The sequence below is a fragment of the Orycteropus afer genome, unplaced genomic scaffold, assembly GCF_000298275.1.
Source record: "Orycteropus afer afer isolate SDZICR_OR568_19922 unplaced genomic scaffold, OryAfe1.0 scaffold00130, whole genome shotgun sequence".
Lineage (NCBI taxonomy): Eukaryota > Metazoa > Chordata > Mammalia > Tubulidentata > Orycteropodidae > Orycteropus > Orycteropus afer.
In genome coordinates this window covers 3,979,021-3,997,358 of record NW_006921717.1, presented here as the reverse complement: position 1 = coordinate 3,997,358, position 18,338 = coordinate 3,979,021, and the positions used below count along the sequence as shown (strand labels likewise).

Below are 18,338 nucleotides of genomic sequence, written 5' to 3'. Positions count from 1 at the left end.
GGGGCTCCAGCCTCCCTGCTGTGCCCCCTCCCTCCTTTGTCTGCCAAGCCACACCTCCCGCCAGCACCCCACTTGCAAGTGCCTTCCTGGAGCGTGGAGGCAGCCCTTCCTCCGGTCCCCTACCTCCCAGGGCTCATCTGCCTGGGCAGAACCAGGCCACAACGCTTCTGGCCTCCACCAGCTGCTGGCTCAGGCTGGACTCCCCGGCCCCTCCTGTCACCAAACAAGAAGACAGCGTTTGCTTGTTCTTGCCCCAGCGTGGGGCTCCCAGGGGAGCCGGCAGCCCCAGGCCCCTCCCCAGAACTCTGATGTGCCCCTTCCTGTCACCCCCTGGGGCTCCCAGCCCCACCCACCAACCTCACTGCAGACTTTCAAACTTAACCACTAGCTTGACACGGTCGTGGGGCGTCCAGGCTGTGCAGAGCCCACTCCTGCTGGGGCCTCCCCAAGGCTGGGACATCTTGTGCCCTCCTGTGTAGAAGCCAATACCCAATGTATTCCCGGGTCTGCCCTCCCCACCCTCCCAGGAAGCCACCTGCCTGGAAAGTGGTCAGGCCACTCCCCTACTTTTTTTTATATCGGTGATCCAAAGGGGATTCCTGAGGGACTGATTTACTGGTTATGGGGGTGCCAGAGGCGTCTGGGCGTGGGGAGGGGGGGGTCTCATGCACAGAAACTCCAAATAAAAAGGAAAAGGGCCCCCTCTGGCTCTGGAGTGTGTTTCTGCCCAAACCTGCTGCCTGGGAGGAGTGACTGTTGGCATCACCCCCTACCACACCCCTGCCTCATCAGCCCCTCATCTCTTTCCTGTTGCTCTGGGGACTCAGGCCCCTGCTGGAGTACTGGGTAGCTGGCCCTGGAGGGCAGGGAGCATGGGCCCGGGGCCCCAGCTGCAGGGACAAGCCACACTGTCAGGGTCCCACATGGCCCTGCATGGTCGTACACTCCCATCACTGTCCCAGAGGCTTGTCCATCCGCACCTCCCCTGCATACTTCTGCCCCACGAAGCTCCAGCTGAAACCTAAACCCCTACTTAGCATGAACCCGACCCCCCAGGGAGCTCCCCAGAGCACAAAGCCGCCTTCAGGGCCTCTGGGGAGGGAGCAGGTGCCCTTGTGACCCAGACACCTGTGCCTTATATTAGATAAGTGGCTCCAGTCCCCTCTGGGATCTGGGCTTTTCTTATCAGAGATAAGAGTGGGTGGGGGTGGGGAAGCCACAAACTGCATCCACAGAACAAAAGCCGAAGGAGCCTGGGGGGGGCTGCCCCCTGGCTGAACCCCAGGCAGGTAGGGGATCCTGCAGGACCCTGAGTGGCAGGCTTCCTGGACACTGGCTGGCACAGGGCCCGGGGCCCGGCCGGCCCAACCTTGCCTTTTGTCTCTGCCACCTACTTTTTGAGCTCCTAGTCTGGTCCTGCTGGACCAATTAGGGGGTACTTGAAAATTCCTGAGAGCTGTGCTGTCGTAAGGGGCCGGACAGGCAGGTGCTTTGGGCCCCACTCTCCCTTGCCAGTGTGGTGGCCCTCAGGTTGTTATCTGCACTGGGGGTTGTATGATGAAGAGGCTGGAAGATTGAGGGCCTGGACAATCTTGTGGCTTTACCCCAAAAAACCCCAACTCTGAGGCTGTGGGGAGGGAGGGAGAGCCATCCCCCAGGGAGAAAAAGGCTGCCTTGTGAAGGTCCTACTTGGGCTTTTTTTTTTTTTTTTTCCATTTGTATTGCGATTTGGGTGAAAAGTTTACAGCGCAAATTCATCTTCCATTCAGCAGTTCACACACACTGTCTGATGACATGCATTGCAATTTTCCACAATGCAACAGCTCTCTTCCCACTTCTTCCCCATAGTTTCCTCTTCCCTGTGTCCATCCCTCCCATGCACTCCTGCCTCCCGAGCTGTCTCCTGAACATACACAGACCTTCTATTCTCCCATGATTGATCTCTCCACGGAGTGTATCTACCCAATGTAAATGTTCAGCTCATGTGCCTGTCTTTTGTTTGGCTGGAAGCCACAGGAGTGGGTTCCATTTCCAGACCTGAAGGGCAGCTAGGGGTCATAGTCTCAGGGGTCCCACCAGGCTCCATCAGACCAACAAACCTGGGCCTTTTTCTTTTTTTTAAATGATTTTGAGTTTTGTTCTACATTGTTCTCCCACTCTGTTCTGGGATCTCCTACCTAGATCCCCCTCCGAGTGGTTGACAGTGGTAGCCAGGCACCATCTAGTTCTTCTGGTCTCATAGTTGCATAGGCTGAGGATCGCATGGTGTACCAGTTGCTTGGACTAATTTTTTCCATGTGTCTGGTTTTCTTTATTCTTCTTTGCTCTGAACGAGGAGAGACCCATTGTTGCATCTAGATGGTCGCTTGCAAGCTTTTAAGATCACAGTCGCTACTCGCCAAAGTAAGAGGTGGAACAATGTTTTTTGTGTAGTATGTTATGCCAATTGAGCTTGATGTCCCCTGTGACTATGGTCCTGAGCCCATAGGTCCAACCACTCACTCCCTCTGGGTAGCTGGCTATGGCCAAGAAGTGACTACAACCTTGTCCCTTGTCAGCTCTACTATATGCCTGGGAATTCTTACAGAACATACAAATACCGTTTAGAAACACTGTCTGCCAACCCTATACATGGTCATGGGCACACTCCCCACTGCATGTTGTTGTTGTTATGTGCCGTTGAGTCGGCCCCGACTCATAGCGACCCCTCCTTGGGTTTCCGAGGCAGTATCACTACGGAAGTAGGATTGCCCAACCTTCCTTCTGAGGAGTGGCTGGTGGGTTTGAACCGCCAGCCGTCTGGTTAGCAGGCAAGTGTCTTAGCCACTATGCTACCAGAGCTCCCCACTGCATAGACATACCTAATAGTTAAGATTATCCACCCATAATCAATGTTTGCCCTTCACTGACAACACAGTACTGTATGTGCACAAGGGTTCATCTTTGTTGTCTGTACCTCCCATGCATCTCTCTATGCCTTCCTCTTCCTCAATGCCACCATGTTGATCACTCACATTTGGTACATTGCCCTTCTCTTCACCCAAATCAATACTTATCTCTACCTAACAGTGTTCCCTCCCCTCCCCTCCCACCCCTGGTAACCAACAAGAAAATTTCTTTCCACAGATAAACCTTTCTTTGACTTTTTACAATAACAGACTAATACAATATTTATCCTTCTGTGACTGACTTATTTCACTCAACATAATGTCCTCCAAGTTCATCCATGTTATGCAGTGTATTGCAGATTCTATGTTATTCTTTAGGGTTGCATAGCATTCCATTGTGTGTATGTACCATAGTTTGGTTATCCATTCTTCTGTTGATGGACACCTAGGTTGTTTCCATCTTTCTGCTATTGTAAATAGTGCTGCGATGAACATGGGTGTGCGTATGTCTGTTCTTATCCTGGCTCTCACTTCTTTAGGATATATACCTAGTAATGGAATGGCTGGATCAAATGGTATTTCTAATTTGGGGGCAGCAACCTTGATCACTGGCACCCTGCTCTCTGACCTCCAAGCTCTAAGCCCCACTGCAACCCACAGGCCAGATACAGGGACTATGCCTGGGGCCCAGGCTGGCACTGCCTCACAGTGGCCTCGAAGGGGAGGGGAAAGTGGTGGTGTCCCAGTGGCTGCTGGGGTCCTCTGGGTGAGGGCATCTGGGCCTGCAGAGCTGGATAGTGGCCTGTGAAACTGCCCTTGGGGAACCCTCGTTTTTCTACGCTGGGAGCTGAGAGCCTGCAAAGTGGGGAGACAGAGCCATAGAAGAGCAGGGCCCAGCCTGCTGGATCTGGAGGGAAGGATGTCCATGGGTGTGGGGACACACGGCCTCCAGCAAGGTGTAACCAGACTCTGAGCCACCTGTCAACCCCAGCCTATTCCTCCACCTCCAGGGCCCCTCCCCGGGCCCCTTACATAAGGACCCTGGCAGGTCAGGCTGGCAGCCATGGCCTTCACTGACCTGCTAGACGCCCTGGGTGGCGTGGGCCGCTTCCAGCTCCTCTACACAGCCCTGCTTCTGCTGCCGTGCGGCCTGCTGGCCTGTCACAACTTCCTGCAGAACTTCACGGCCGCCGTGCCCTCTCATCACTGCCGAGGCCCCGCCAACTTCACCACAGCTGCCACCAACGACTCAGGAGCCTGGCTGAGGGCCACTGTGCCTCTGGACCAGGTCGGGGCTCCTGAGCCTTGCCAGCGCTTCACTGAGCCTCAGTGGGGCCTCCTGAACCCCAACACCTCCGTGCATGGGGCTGCCACAGAGGGCTGCCAGGACGGCTGGGTCTATGACCACAGCGTGTTCCCAGCCACCATAGTGACGGAGGTCAGCAGTGGCCGGGGCGGCAGGGGGGCGGCTGCCCGAGGCCCAGCTGCAGTGACCCTCTCTCCCCCTGCAGTGGGACCTGGTGTGTGAGGCCCGCACCCTGCGTGACCTGGCACAGTCCATCTATATGGCTGGCGTGCTGGTGGGCGCCGCCGTGTTTGGTAGCCTTGCGGACAGGTGAGCTCGGGAATGGGTGCCCCTGGGGAGCAGGTTCCCAGACACCCACTGCAGGCTTTTCATTTATTTTTCTTTATTAAAATCTTGTAGCATATTTTAAAATGTTGTTGTTGTTATGTGCTGTCGAGTTGGACCCGACTCATAGTGACCCCTCCTTGGGTTTCGGAGGCAGTATCACTATGGAAGTAGATTGCCCCATCTTCCTTCCGAGGAGTGGCTGCTGGTGGGTTTGAACCGCCAGCCTTCTGGTTAGCAGTCAAGTGCCTTAAGGACTTAGCTACCAGAGCTCCTATATTTTAAAATAGGTAACGCATATAACCTGTTCACATGGTTTAAAAGTCGAGTCTAAACATGGGTGAGGGCCATTTCCCTCCTGCCCAGCCCCCAGTTCTTTCATGCATATTCAAGCAGACGTGCATACAGGGTGTTCCCCTATTTATGCAAATGTTGGCACCCCACGACAGCCCATTGTTTTCACTGAACAGGCCTCATCATGTCGTTTTGGAAAGAGCTTTTCTCTCCTAACATCTGCAGTGTGTGCCTTGGACAGAGGACGAGCTAGAACTTGGCTGACCCGGCCCCTGTGATGGGCGTCAGCCTCTCAAGACAGAGGCCCTGGAATGTGACATCTTTCTGGTCCTTTCTTTCCAGGCTCTTTCTCCCCTTCTGTTCGCCCCTCTGCCCTCCCCTCCCCCTCTCCTCTTTCTCACCATTGTTGACACAGGTTCCTGCAGCAGCCACTCTGGGGGTCCTCTTCCAGCCGGCCAGTCCTGCACCCTGAAGCTCAGCCTCCTCCCCATGTGGGTGCCTGTGACCCTCATTGCACTGCCTCACGACGCGTCTTAGCCTTTCTGTGTCACAGCTACCCTCTTACACACAGCGTTTCATCTGAGAGGTTATCAGTGAGCGATGTGTGGAATGAATGAATGAGTGCGCCAGGGGCCGTGTGCAGAGGAGAGCCACCCAGCCCTTCTCGGTCTGCATCCTCTTGTCCACGAGCAGTGACCCTCACTTGCAAAACAGCAGTGCCACGGCTGCAGTAGGACAAACCTCCTGCCCTTGGACCGCAGCTTCCCCAACTCCAGGAGTTCAACTCAACCCTGGGCTCCTGTCCCCACCGGTCACCGACTCATCCGGTGACTTCCGTTTTGAGCGCCTCCCTCCTCGCCGCAGGAAGCGGTCGCTGCGACCACCCACCACCTCCCCACACACCCCTGGCCTTTCCCAGACCGGAAGGTTGTGGGCCCGGTAGGCAGTCCAGAAAAGTTGCTTGAATGAATGAAGCAAGGCAGGCTACATCTCTTTGTCTCCAACTTTCTTCCCTCCCCAGCAGCCCTCCCGCCTTCAGACCCCGGGTCCCCAGCGGGCGTGCGTTCCCGTTTGGGGGGCGTGGCTTTTGCGCAGGCACCAGCGCGCCCTCCCGCGGCGCCCCTCCGTGGGCAGGCGCGTGGAAGCAGCTGGCTCGCTCCCTTGCGCCCGCTCAGAACCCAGGCGCCTGTGCCTTTTCCGTGCAGGCTGGGCCGCAAGGGCCCCCTGATCTGGTCGTACCTGCAGCTGGCGGTAACCGGGGCCGCCGCGGCTTATTTCAGCTCCTTCAGCGCCTACTGCGCCTTCCGCTTCCTGACCGGCATGACCTTCTCGGGTATCATCCTCAACTCGCTGTCGCTGGGTGAGTCCCGCCAGGAGGGGCGCGGTGGGGGGTCTGGGGGAAACAGGGAGACCTGTTGGTAGCCCGTGCATTTTCTTATTCCTATAGATTTGTAAGAACTCTTCCACTATGAGGAAAATTAGCCCTTTCTGTTATTTGAGTTGCATTTTTTTTTTGCAGGTGTTATGACTTCGCTTTTTGTGTTCATTTTCAATGCAGGCGTTTCTTTCATGAAGTCGAATTTGTTATCTTTTTTCTTTTTTAATTGCATCTGGGTTTGGTGGCATCCTTTGCCTATTAAAATTGTTTTCTTTAAAAAATTCTACCATGAGAGAACAATCATGGGAGAAAGAAGGGCTGTGTATGCCCAGGGAGACAGCTCGGGGCAGGAGTGCATGGAGGGATGGACACTGGGAAGAGGTCACTATGGGGAGGAAGTGGGAGGGGAGCTGTTGGATTGGAGTAAATTGTAGTCAATGTCATGAGACGTGTGTGTGAACTGCTGTATGGAAAGTGAATTTGCTCTGTAAACTTTCGACCAAATCACACACACACACACACACACACACACAAAAGTAAACAAAAAAATTCTACCATGATTTCTTCTAATGTTTTTGTTGTTTTATTGTTTAAATCTAACTCTTTGACCTACGTGGAGTTTACTTGGGTGGAAGGAGTGAGGGGAGTCGCTGGGGGGCGGGGGGTTGCCAATGATTAATGCCAAAGGATGGGAGGCAGGAGTTCACCGGAAGTGTCTTGGAAGAAAGACTTGGAAATCTACTTCCGAAAAAATCAACTCTGAAAAGCCCTGTGTCGCGCAATTCTGGTCTGACACACATGGTGTCGTCCTGCGTCAGAATCGACTCCACAACCACTGTAAGGAGTGAGAGGGATGCTTTCCCTGTGTGTGTGTGTGTGTGTGTGTGTGAGCCCCTGGATTAGGGGAATTATTTCAGGCCAGCACCTCAGGTACCAGGCCAGGTGAATTAAATAGCCCCTGGGTGGCTGAGTTGCACTGAGCATGTTGTTTCTCCTCAGTCGTGGAGTGGATGCCCACCCGTGGCCGGACGGTGGCGGGCGTCCTCCTTGGCTACTCCTTCACCTGTGGCCAGGTCGTCCTGGCGACAATGGCATACCTGATCCGCCCCTGGCGGTGGCTGCAGTTTGCCGTCTCTGCTCCTTTCCTGATCTTTTTCCTCTATTCTTGGTACGTCCTGAGCAGAGTTGGGTGGGCGAGAGGACACCTGTGTATCCAAGCCCACACCTGGCCCTGTGTGCAGCCTGGGGTGTGCGTTGGCTGGGACTTGCTAGACGTGGTGAGGGTCATGAGTTTGTCTAGCTGTTGGGAAAATTCAGTCAAATCCCTTACTTGAGTGTGTGCTGCAGAACGTACCCCGGTGCTTTTGTCTTCATCAGCTCCGTTGGGCCTACAACAACCCCACATGGGGACACATAGTGTCTTATAGAACTGAGTCACAGCCCAGAGAGGGTCCTTCGTTTATTCAAAGCCACACAGCCAGAGGCAGAACCAGATTTGATACTGGGTCTGGCCCTATATTGTCTCTAAGTGCCCTTCACTGCTTCTGGTAGCATAGTGCCTAAGGCACTTGCCTGCTAACCAGAAGGCTGGCGGTTCAAACCCACCAGCCACTCCTCGGAAGGAAGATGGGGCAATCTACTTCTGTTATGATACTGCCTCAGAAACCCAGGGAGGGGTCGCTATGAGTCAGGTCTGACTTGACAGCATATAACAAAAAAAAAAAAAGGGTAACAGGCGTGTCCCCCAGCCTTTCTGGATTCTACAGACTGGAGGAAGTTTCACTTTTTATTTGGGTCTAAAAGAAGGTGAACGAAAGTGCACCTGGGTTCGGGGAATGGAATGAACCGCCTCCCAGCCCTGGGTCATTCCTCTTTCTTCTCCTGATCCCAGGTGGCTGCCAGAGTCACCTCGGTGGCTCCTGCTCCATGGCAGGTCCCAGATAGCGGTGCAGAACCTGGGGAAGGTGGCGGCGATAAACGGGAGAAAGGACGAAGGGGAGCGGCTGACCAAGGAGGTGAGGGGCTGGGCAGAGGGAAGGGTAGGAACAGTCTTCCATCTTGTTGGCTGCCTCCAGCTGTACTGGGGTTTGGTAGCTTCCCAGGACTCAGCCTGCAAGTTTAAACTGGTTGTTCTCGAGTCAGAGCTGACGCCCCGTGGCCTGAGCACGTCAGAGTAGAGGCGTGCTCTGTAGGGCTTTTAATGCCTGGTTTTTCAGAACTAGATTGCCTGGGCTTTCTTTTGAGGCACCTCTGGTTAGACTCACACCTCCAACCTTTGGGTAAGCAGCTGAGCACGTTAACCATTTGCTCCGCCCGGGGAGGGAGGGGAGGCTAGAGTCAGCTGTCACGCACCAGCCCTCCTCCCCACCCCGGAAGGGATTTCCAGCGGGGAAACGGGGTCTCTGCTTCCTCAATTCACCTGATTTGACTTTCCTCAACCAGGTGGTGAGCTCCTACATCCAGAGTGAGTTTGCAAGTGGCCGCACCTCTAACACAGTCTTGGACCTGTTCCGAACCCCAGCGATCCGGAAGGTCACATGCTGTCTTGTGGTGGTCTGGTAGGTGATGGGCTCCAGCCCGAGTCTCCGACCTGAGGCAGAGATTACCGTTTGTGTTCATTGACAAACTTTGTTCTAAGAAGCCCTTCCTACAATGACTGGGTGAACCCTGTGCATCCAGCCCTGTCCAATCCTTTCTCCAGCACGTGGCCCTCTGCAGGGGGCTGAGATGTGGCAATCGATGAGACATCTGTGATGATCTAGGGACCCACATGTGGCCAGAGGGGACACCTGTAGGAATCACCGAGGTGCATTTTCCAAAATGTACTTTGGCCCGTCCTATCTGGGGGATTCTGGGAAGTGTCCCACTCTGGAAAAACATTCTGTGTCCAGCAGTGAATAGACAGGGAAGCAATAATGTCCCTGCAAGTGTGACAAGTGTCACAACCACAGTTGTCTTGGTTGGGCTGCGTAGGGCTTCCTGCAGGAGGGAGCATTTAGGTGGCTTTTAATTGAGGTTGAAGGTGAGCGGGACATTCCCAACAGAGAGACTAAGGGGTACACAGGGGAAGCTGTGAAATGGCTGAGAATATGTAGGCAACTGTCCTGGTTCCCTGGTGCCGCTCTCACAAAAATATACCACAAACGGGATGGCCTTAACAAACAGGAGTTCATTCTTACAATTTGGAGGCTTTAAGTCCAGGTTCAAAGTGCCAGGCTCTAGGGGCTGGGTGAAAGCCCCTCAACCCTGGGGTCCAGCTCTGCCTCCTGCTCCCGGCCCACTGGAGCTAGAGGCGTTTCTTCACTCAGACAGCCCTGGCTGCTGAGGCTGAGAAGTCCCAAGGTTGACAAGTAAAAAGGCACAGTCCCGATGTTACCAAACCACACGGCAGGCCATTAACTTAAGTCCATTGTAAGTCCCAAGGTCGGCAGAGCATAGCAGGCTGCTGAGCAACAACACGGCTACATGCAGGGTCCAAGTGTGCCACAGGCTAGAGACCATTCTCAAAGCTTCTCCTTATATACAGGAAGCAGACCACATCCCAAAGGCAGCTACTCAGCTGCTTGTGGTAGATCCCACCATGGAGCTGATTGCCAGTCTTCTCATGGGGAATAACTACCACCAGCTGCCCAGCCACTCAACCAGGCCCAGCCAAGTTGACACACAAACACAACCATCACAGCATCCCATACCGTCAGCACAGGCTGCAACCCGGCAGATCCTTAAGGAGCCAGTCAAAAAAATAAATAAATAACCGCTTTTTGTTTTGATTCCTTGGATAATAAAGGAAAAACAAAACCAAACCCATTACTGACAAGTTGATTCGACTCACGACTCACGGCGGTGACCCCGTGTGTCACCGAGTGGAACTGCTTCTTGGGGTTTCCAAGGTTGTCAGGCTTTATGGGAGCAGACTGCCTTGTCTTCAGCCCATGGGGCAGCTGGTGGGTTTGAACTTTGACCTTTCTTTCGGTGATCAGCTGAGTGTTTAACCACTGTGCCCTCAGGGCTCCTATTTTAATAATTCAAAAAAAAAAACCCCAAACTTATTGCCAATGAGTCGATTCTGACTCTTTGCGACCCCCATTGGGTTTCTAAGGCTATAAATCTTTACAGAAGCAGACTGCCCCATCTTTCTTTTGTGGAGCAGATGGTTAACCTTTTTGGTTAGCAGCCAAACGTGTTAGCCACTGCACCACCAGAGCTCCTTATTTTACTAATAGGGGCTGATGTTTATGGAGTAGGAGAGGCAGGTGGTGGGTTGTATCTGTTCCCTGGAACAGACCTGGGTCCTTTGGCTTGGTATTTGGTGTCGCCCTGAGTAAGCCAGTGACCCGCTCTGTGCCTCAGTTCCCCCCTCTTCCGTACCTGCCCACTAGGTCCTTGCAAGGATTCCTTGTTACCCCTTACCATCGAGCCAGACTCTACTGATCCTATGTAACAGAGTAGAAGTGCCCCAGGGCTTCCAGGGCAGTAATCATTGGTAAGCCAATGGCCGTGTCTTCCTCCCGCTGGTGAAGCTACCGGTGGGGTCACACCACCGCCTTTTGGCCGGCGGCGAGTGCCTAGACCCTGTGCTGCCAGGGCTCCTTTCTGTGAGGATTCAAAGAGTTAGAAGAGATGAAACGCACGTCAGACTGCACGTGGTACCGGATGCTTTCGCGGTACGTGAGTCTTTGATCTCAGGTTTGGGTTTGGGACCACGTCTCCTGTGCACAGGCACTGTGGACACTCAGTGTCAAGCAGGGACGCTCTGGCCAAGCAGCAGGATGGTGCTCAGAACCCAAGTCCAGGGCAGGGACCTCTCATCCCAGTCACTTGTCCTTCTCCAGCCAGCCACTGCGTCACTTCCTCCCACTAGGAGGAAACAGATCATGAACTCACAATTCCAGTCGAGTCGAGTCTTGGATATTTCTGAAAAGAATAATCAAAGGCCTGTTTGTGTCTCTTTGGCAGCGGAGGGACCTGTCACACTGTTCAGGGGCTCAGCAGGCAGGTAGGGAAAGTTATTTGTGGGAGCAGGTCCCATGGACCCGTTTCCAGCTGCTCTGGGGCATCATGGGGTCATTCAAGACCCAATTTCCCAGCCCAGCCTGGACAATCAGTCATGGCCTTTTCTGAATCTGTTTCACTTGGCTGAAGGCTGGGAGCCCATCAGGCCAGAAAATACAAGTGGGCACTCCGTGTCCCACGGGTCCTGACGGATCAACCTCTTTATGACTCTTTTCCTACCTGTAGCATGGTCATCATCACAGTGCCTGCCTCAAAGGATTCTTGGGAAGGTCAGAAGGGTTAATGTGTATAAAGCAGGTAGGTATATGAGCTAAGTGTTTGCTGTTACTGCTGTAGGAGATAAGGGACCTGATAAGGAACCCTACTCCTTTTACCGACCCCAGCAGCAAACCCCGCGAGCCGTGGGTTTGTATCCTTCCAGACCTTCGTCTCTGTGCACACAACATAGACACTCGTACTACACACTTACAAAAATGGGCTAATAGCATACATATTCTGCTACTTATTTTTAAAACACGATCATATCCATGAATAGCTTTACCACATTATGTGAATCTAGCTCCTAGCACAAGGTAACTTTGCTATAAAAATTTTATGAATGAATGACCCAATGAATGAATGTAAAAATATCACACGCCCTGGAATTATAGGACGGCAAGGAATCCTGGAGAGTGTCTGGCCCCTGCCCATGCCCATATCATGTGCATACACCATCCTGACGGGACATGGTCCAGTCTCTCTGAGAGGACGTGTAGTTTTGGGGAGCTCACTCTCTCACAAGGCCTCCCCCTAACTTCTTTCCCTGCAGTTAAACAAGTAATGGCCAATTTTAGGGGGTATACTTACTCGTTTTCTACTGTTGACATGACAGATGACCACAACTTAGAGGCTTAAAATAACATCTGTGTGTGAGCTGGGGGTTCTGTAGGTTTGAAGTCCAGGTAGCACCTGGGTTAGGCCTCTGCTCAAAGGATTACAGCATTGAGATTAAGGTATTGGCTGGGCTGGGCTCCTTTCTAGAGGCCCTTGGGAAAAATCCACTTCCAAGCTCATTCAGATTGTTGGCTGACTTAGTTCCTTGTGGTGGTAGGATTGATGTCCCGTTTTCTCACCAGCTAGGAGCCAAGGGCTGCTCTTAGCTGCTAGAGGCCACCCACATTCCTTGCCGCATGACCCCCTCCATCTTCAATGGGAATTTCTCTCCCATCAAATTTCTTTCACACTTAGAATCTTAAATTTACCTGCCTTTGATCTCTAGACCCACATGTCAAGGGCTTGTGTGATTAGATCAGGCCCACCTAGAAAAATCTCCCCATGTAGGGTCAGTTGATTTGGGACCTTAGCTACATCCGCACAGTTCTTTTACAAGAACCCCTAGGTTAGTATTTGAATAATTGGGAAGAGGTATGTGTCTTAGTTACATAGCACTGCTATTAACAGAAATACCACAAGGGGATGGTTTTATCAAACAGAAAATTATTTTCTCACAGTTTGTTGTTGTTGTTGTTATGTGCCGTCGAGTCAGTCCTGACTCATAGCGACCCCTCCTTGGGTTTCCGAGGCAGTATCACTACGGAAGTAGGATTGCCCAACCTTCCTTCCGAGGAGTGGCTGGTGGGTTTGAACCGCCAGCCTTCTGGTTAGCAGTCAAGTGTCTTAGGCACTAAGCTACCAGAGTTTAGGAGGCTAGAAGTCTGAATTCAGGGTACTGGCTCTAGGGGATGGCTTTCTTTCTCTGTTGGCTCTGGAAAAAGATCCTTATCTCTTTTCATCTTCTGTACCTTGGCTCCTTGGTAATTTTCATGTGGTGTGGTAGTTAAGGTTGTATATCAACTTGGCTGGGCCGTGGCTCTGAGTGGCTGGGCAGCTGGATGTAGTTATTCCCCATGATGAGACTGTAATCACCTCCCTGGTGGAATCTGCTGTGAGCTGCCAAGTGGTTGAAGGGGTGTTGCCTTTGGGGTGTGGCCTTTGGGGTATGGCCTGTGGAGAAGCTTCAGGGAAGGTCTCTAGCTCTTTGGCACATTTGGATCCTGCCTTTGGCCAGGTCACCGTCTCCAGTCCCTGGACTTGAGTAGATGGCCTGCCATGTTGCCTGCTGACCTTGGGGTTATGCCATTTTACCTGCCGACCTTAGTGTGTCAGCCTCAGCAGCCAGCAGCTGTGTGAGTTAGGAGAAGCCTCCATGTCCAGTGGGCCTGAAACAAGAGGTAGAGCTGGAGCCAGGTTTGAGGGGCCTTCACCCTGTGCCTAGAGCCGGCTCTCTGAATTTGGACGTCTAGCTTTCTGAACTGTAAGAGAATCAACTCCTGTTTGTTGAAGCCATCCCCTTGTGGTATTCTGTTACAGCAGCAAGAGAGAGCTAACACATGTGAGTTGCCTCCATCTTTCCCCAGCTCTGCTTGCTGAATCTGCTCTTTATATTTAAAAGAGATTAACTCAAGGCTCAACCTACTCTAATCCTGCCTTTACTAACATAACAAAGAAAACCCATTCACAAATGGGGCTATATCCCCAGGTTAGGATTAACAACACCTATTTTGGTGGATAAGGAGCTCTGATAGCACGATGACTAAGGCATCTGACTGTTAGCCAGAAGGTTGGTGGTTCAAACCCACCAGCCACTCTGTGCAAGCAAGACTGGACAATCTATTTCTGTAAAGATTTACTGCCTTGGAAACCCAATGGGAGTCGCCATGAGTTAGAATAATCGACTCAATGTCAGTGAATTTGGTTTTTATTTTTTCATTTTGGAGGATACAATTCAATCCGTTACAGTATGTGTACAACAAAAACCCAAACCAAACAAAAAATGAGTTGCCGTGGGGTCAATTCTGATTGATGGCGACCCCGTGAGTGTCAGAGGAGTGCTGTCTGTGTTCACGGGGTTTTCAGCGGCTGTGACAATTTGGAAGTAGGTCACAAGGGCTTTCTTACAAGGCACCCCGTATCCTAATCCCAGATCTTGTGAATACGATACCTTACACGGCAAGAGGAACTTGTTGTTGTGGTTGTTATGTGCTGTGGAGTCAGACCTGACTCATAGCAACCCCTCCTTGGGTTTCCGAGGCAGTATCACTACGGAAGTAGGATCGCCCAACCTTCCTTCCAAGGAGTGGCTGGTAGGTTTGAACCACCAGCCTTCTGGTTAGCAAGTCAGGTGCCTTAGGAATGATTTAAGTCAAGGATCTTGAGATCGAAGATTGTTTGTGGTGGTTGTGAGGGAGGCAAGTAAAGGTGGTGTCTTCAGTTGGGAGCCTTACCTTCCTGCTGATGTCCCAGGTCCCACAGGACTCCGTTGGCATTTTTCTAGGTTTCCTCTTCGATGATTTAGGATTTGGTGGTCCCAGGAGCCATCAGGAGAAAAGCATCATTTTGGTTTATCCCTTGACATACATGTTTTATCTGCGTTTATATTTTATAGCTCAGGGACTACAGCGTTTTAACATAACTGAGCAGGAATGGGGTCTTTCCCATTCTGACCCTTGGAAAGTCATTCTCACCTGGAGATGGAAATAGGGCCCCCCTTAAAAATTTGTTCTTCCTTTTTTAAGAGGCAGGAAGAGGTCTCTTGGCTGCTAGAGAGGTCCGTCTGCGATTGCACCCTGAAACAACGGGGTCCTTCCTGAAATGCACACAATCAGGGTGTGGCTGTGGACTCCTTGGCAGAGAAGGGGATGTGAGGAGGAGGAGGACAGAAGTGGAGTCATCACAGGGTCCTGTGAGCACTCGATCCACATCCTGAGCCCGTCTCTGCTGTCCTCTGGTCCACGTCGCTCCACATCCTGCCAGAGACGTGCCAAATGATTGGGAAAAACAGCGAGAGGCTCAGAAGCTCTTCAAAGGAAGGGGACCACAGTGTTCGTCCAGAAGCCTCTGAGACAGGAATGTTGTTGCTGGTAGCTGCCGTGGAGTCGGCTCTGAGTCACAGCGACTCCACGTGTGACAGAAGGAAGCGTTGCCTGTCCTGCGCCATCTCAGTGGTCATTGGCGCTTGACCCATTATGGTGGCCACTCTGTATTCTGAGTTCTTTCCGGTTTAGGGGAGTCCCTTCTGGTTTAGGGGCTTGTCTCCCAGCTCTGTGCCGGACACCGTTCTGTCGTGCTGCAGGGGGCTCTCACTGGCTAATTTCAGGAATTGGGTGTCCAGAACTTTCTTCCTAGTCTGTCTTAGTGTGAAAGCTCCTCTGAGCCCTGCCCACCATGGGCGACCTTGCCGGTATGTGAATTATTGGTGACGTAGCTTCCAGCATCATAGGGACACTCAAGTCGCCACAGGACAACGTACTGATGGGTGGTGGAGGCAAACACTGGGGATGATGGGTTGTTTCTTTTTTTTTTTTTTAGTTTTTAACATGACACACAGTTCTTTTGACTATGGGTCATTCCTACATGGTCCCCACACCAGACTGGGAGCCATGTGGGGGCAGGGCACTTGTCCCCGCATGCCCTGCTGCGGTGGGCCCAGACCTTACATGTGTCAAGGAGCAAAGGAGTGAGTAATGGAGCTGTGAAGGGAAGAACATTAGCATCTGAGGGACGGAAGGGGGAGAAAACAGAGGAATAGTGACCGAGGGGAGAGCCCTGGGCAGTGCCAAGAAGGCCGAGACGAGGCACTGCCAAGAAGGGGACGTGAGTGGTGGACAAGAGCAGGGTGAGAAGGACATCAGTGGGTGGTTCTTCAGTGGCCTTGATGTCCAGTCATCCAGGAGATGAATGAAGTAGAGTTGGTCTTTGCCAGGTCAAGCGAGCTACTCTCAAGTGTAACAACTCCAGACCATACAGCACCCACCTTCCCTGAAATGCCAAGGACCACAATACGTTTTACCCACTTTTTTTGTGTGCTTTGCTTTTTGTCCGAGTAGTAAAAACAATTATTTGAGACCTTGCCCCTTGCCTCTCCCTAGGACTAGGCTGGGGCTGACAGGGTACCGTGTCACTTTTCAGGGGGTTTCTTCCCCTCTCTCTGTCTCCACTGACCCTCACAGCTGGGATTTGGTGGGACGGGTGGTCGAGGTTCCTCAGTCAGGTGGTTTGGGGGCAGGTGCTGGTCCTTCTGGGAGAGCCCAGGGCTGGAGCCCCTCCCCTGTATGCTCCTGGGCCTGTGCCAGCCTGTGACCTGCACAGAATTAAACCCAGTCAACCCACACGGGCGCATGAGGGCCGGTCTCAGTGCCTTTTCCTCAGGGACCTTTTAAATTTCTGTAGAAAGCTCCAGTGTGTGGACTTTGTGGCTTTTCACCCTTCAGGCAGCGGAAGCAGCTGCCTGAAGTAAACACCGTGAGGGCTGCATGGATGCTTCACTTTGTTGTGTCCCTCTGACGTCAGGTGTGACACTCAGATCAGCCCCTGATGGCAGGGGGTCTGAAGTGGTGCTGATGGAAAATCGACACACGCTCCAGGGTCTGCAGAGCAGACTCCAGCAACGAGGCTGGAAGGGGATGAGGAGGGAGGCCTCTGGGCACCATGTCCAGAGCCAAGAGAGTTTGGAGACCGGGGGGTGGTGCCGTGCAAAGTCAGGGGATCTTAATTCCCCGAGGACAGGGGCTTGTCTCATTTCACCTTGTGTCCCCTCCTCAGGCCCAGAGCAGTGACCCAAACCATTCTGTCACCTCTCCCAGGTTCTCGAACTCAGTGGCTTACTACGGCCTGGCCATGGACCTGCAGAAGTTCGGGCTCAATATCTACCTGGTGCAGGTCCTGTTTGGGGTCATCGACATCCCAGCCATGCTGGTGGCCACCACCACCATGATTTATGTGGGGCGCCGAGTCACAGTGGCCTCTTTCCTCATCCTGGCTGGGTCCATGGTAATCATCAACATGTTTGTGCCAGAAGGTGAGCCACACAGCTCTGCCCTTACCACCCACCAAGCTGCGGGGAGGCAGGGCTCCCAGGACAACTGGGAGTCTCTGGGGTCTGGTGGGCAACAGATATGAGGACACAAGGCTGATGGGTGTTCTCCTGGATCTGGAAAGAGAACACCTGTCCACCCGTGGAGTTTTTATTAAGCCCTTAGTGCCTAATACTAGGGTGGTGGGGAAGGACCTCCAAAGGGCATGAGTCTGCGCTCAGAGAATTGACAGTGTTGCTGGGAGACTAGACCAATTCTTATGAAACAATTAGAGAGCAAAAGTCCTGGTTTGTGTGTGGTGAACAGTGTCTGTGTCCTTTAGAAGACTGGACAGGTGGCATCTCCAGGGTTGGGAGGTTGGGGTTTGAATCTGAGCGGGCTCCCTCTGGTGGTTGGCAATTGTAACTGTCATCACCAGAAGGCTTGACAACTCCCAGTACTCGGGTCACCCTCCAGGCCAAAGTAGTTACATTCTCCAGTGGTGCTACCTAAGCCCCAGTTTACAAAGCTCCCCAGTGAACAAGCAGCCAAGGTTGAGAGTCAGCAGTCTAGAGAGTGAGCTCAGCCATCCTGCCCAGGCGTGACCCCAGCTTTGCCACCAAGGCCTTGGACAAATTGCCAACTTCTCTAGGCTTCAGTTCCTCACCTGTAAAGTGACTACATTGTTAACATGGGTAATTATAATGAATGGTGTCATTATCGGTATTTTGATATATTTTAGTCTAATCTGTTTTCTTACTTGTAGGTTTATCGAGTTATGTATATATGTAGTCTAATCTGTAAGAAAACAGATTAGACTGAAATAGATAAAAATACCATTATGCATGCATTTATGTATATTGAATAGATGTACGTGCATTACATGCGTGTATGCAATGTACATGCATGTATGTACATTACATACCTGTATGTACATTACATGCATGTATATACATGCATATAATGTACATTGTATGTATATTAGCTGCTCCATGGGAGAGGGATAGGCCAGTCTACTTCCGTAATGTTTCCAAACCAGAAAAAAACGAAACTCAATGCTACTGAGTTGCTTCCAACTCATGGTGACCTTTCAGGACGGGGTGGAAGTGCCCGTGGCATTTCCTAGACTGTGAATCTTTATGGAGACAGACTGCCACACCTGCCTCCATGGAGCAGCTGGTGGATTCAAACTGCTGACCTGGTTAGCAGCCAGGTGCTTAACCCTGCACCAGCAGGGCTCCTCCATGAAGACCACAGCCTTGGAAACCTTGCTTGGCAGTTCTGCTCTGTCCTGTGGGGTTGCT

At 52.3% G+C, this 18,338-nt stretch overlaps 1 protein-coding gene across 1 annotated transcript in view; it reads left to right on the top strand.

Annotated features, from left to right (window-relative positions):
- The first annotated feature begins 3,951 nt into the window (after window positions 1–3,951).
- The window catches only part of LOC103200468 (solute carrier family 22 member 20), a 33,587-nt gene continuing 19,200 nt past the window's right edge, over window positions 3,952–18,338 (top strand). Inside the window, exons 1-7 of the mRNA XM_007944973.1 lie at window positions 3,952–4,326; window positions 4,400–4,503; window positions 6,018–6,172; window positions 7,190–7,358; window positions 8,082–8,205; window positions 8,633–8,748; window positions 16,825–17,039. Of these exons, the coding sequence (XP_007943164.1) occupies window positions 3,952–4,326; window positions 4,400–4,503; window positions 6,018–6,172; window positions 7,190–7,358; window positions 8,082–8,205; window positions 8,633–8,748; window positions 16,825–17,039 (1,258 nt within the window). The remainder of the gene's footprint in view (window positions 4,327–4,399; window positions 4,504–6,017; window positions 6,173–7,189; window positions 7,359–8,081; window positions 8,206–8,632; window positions 8,749–16,824; window positions 17,040–18,338) is intronic.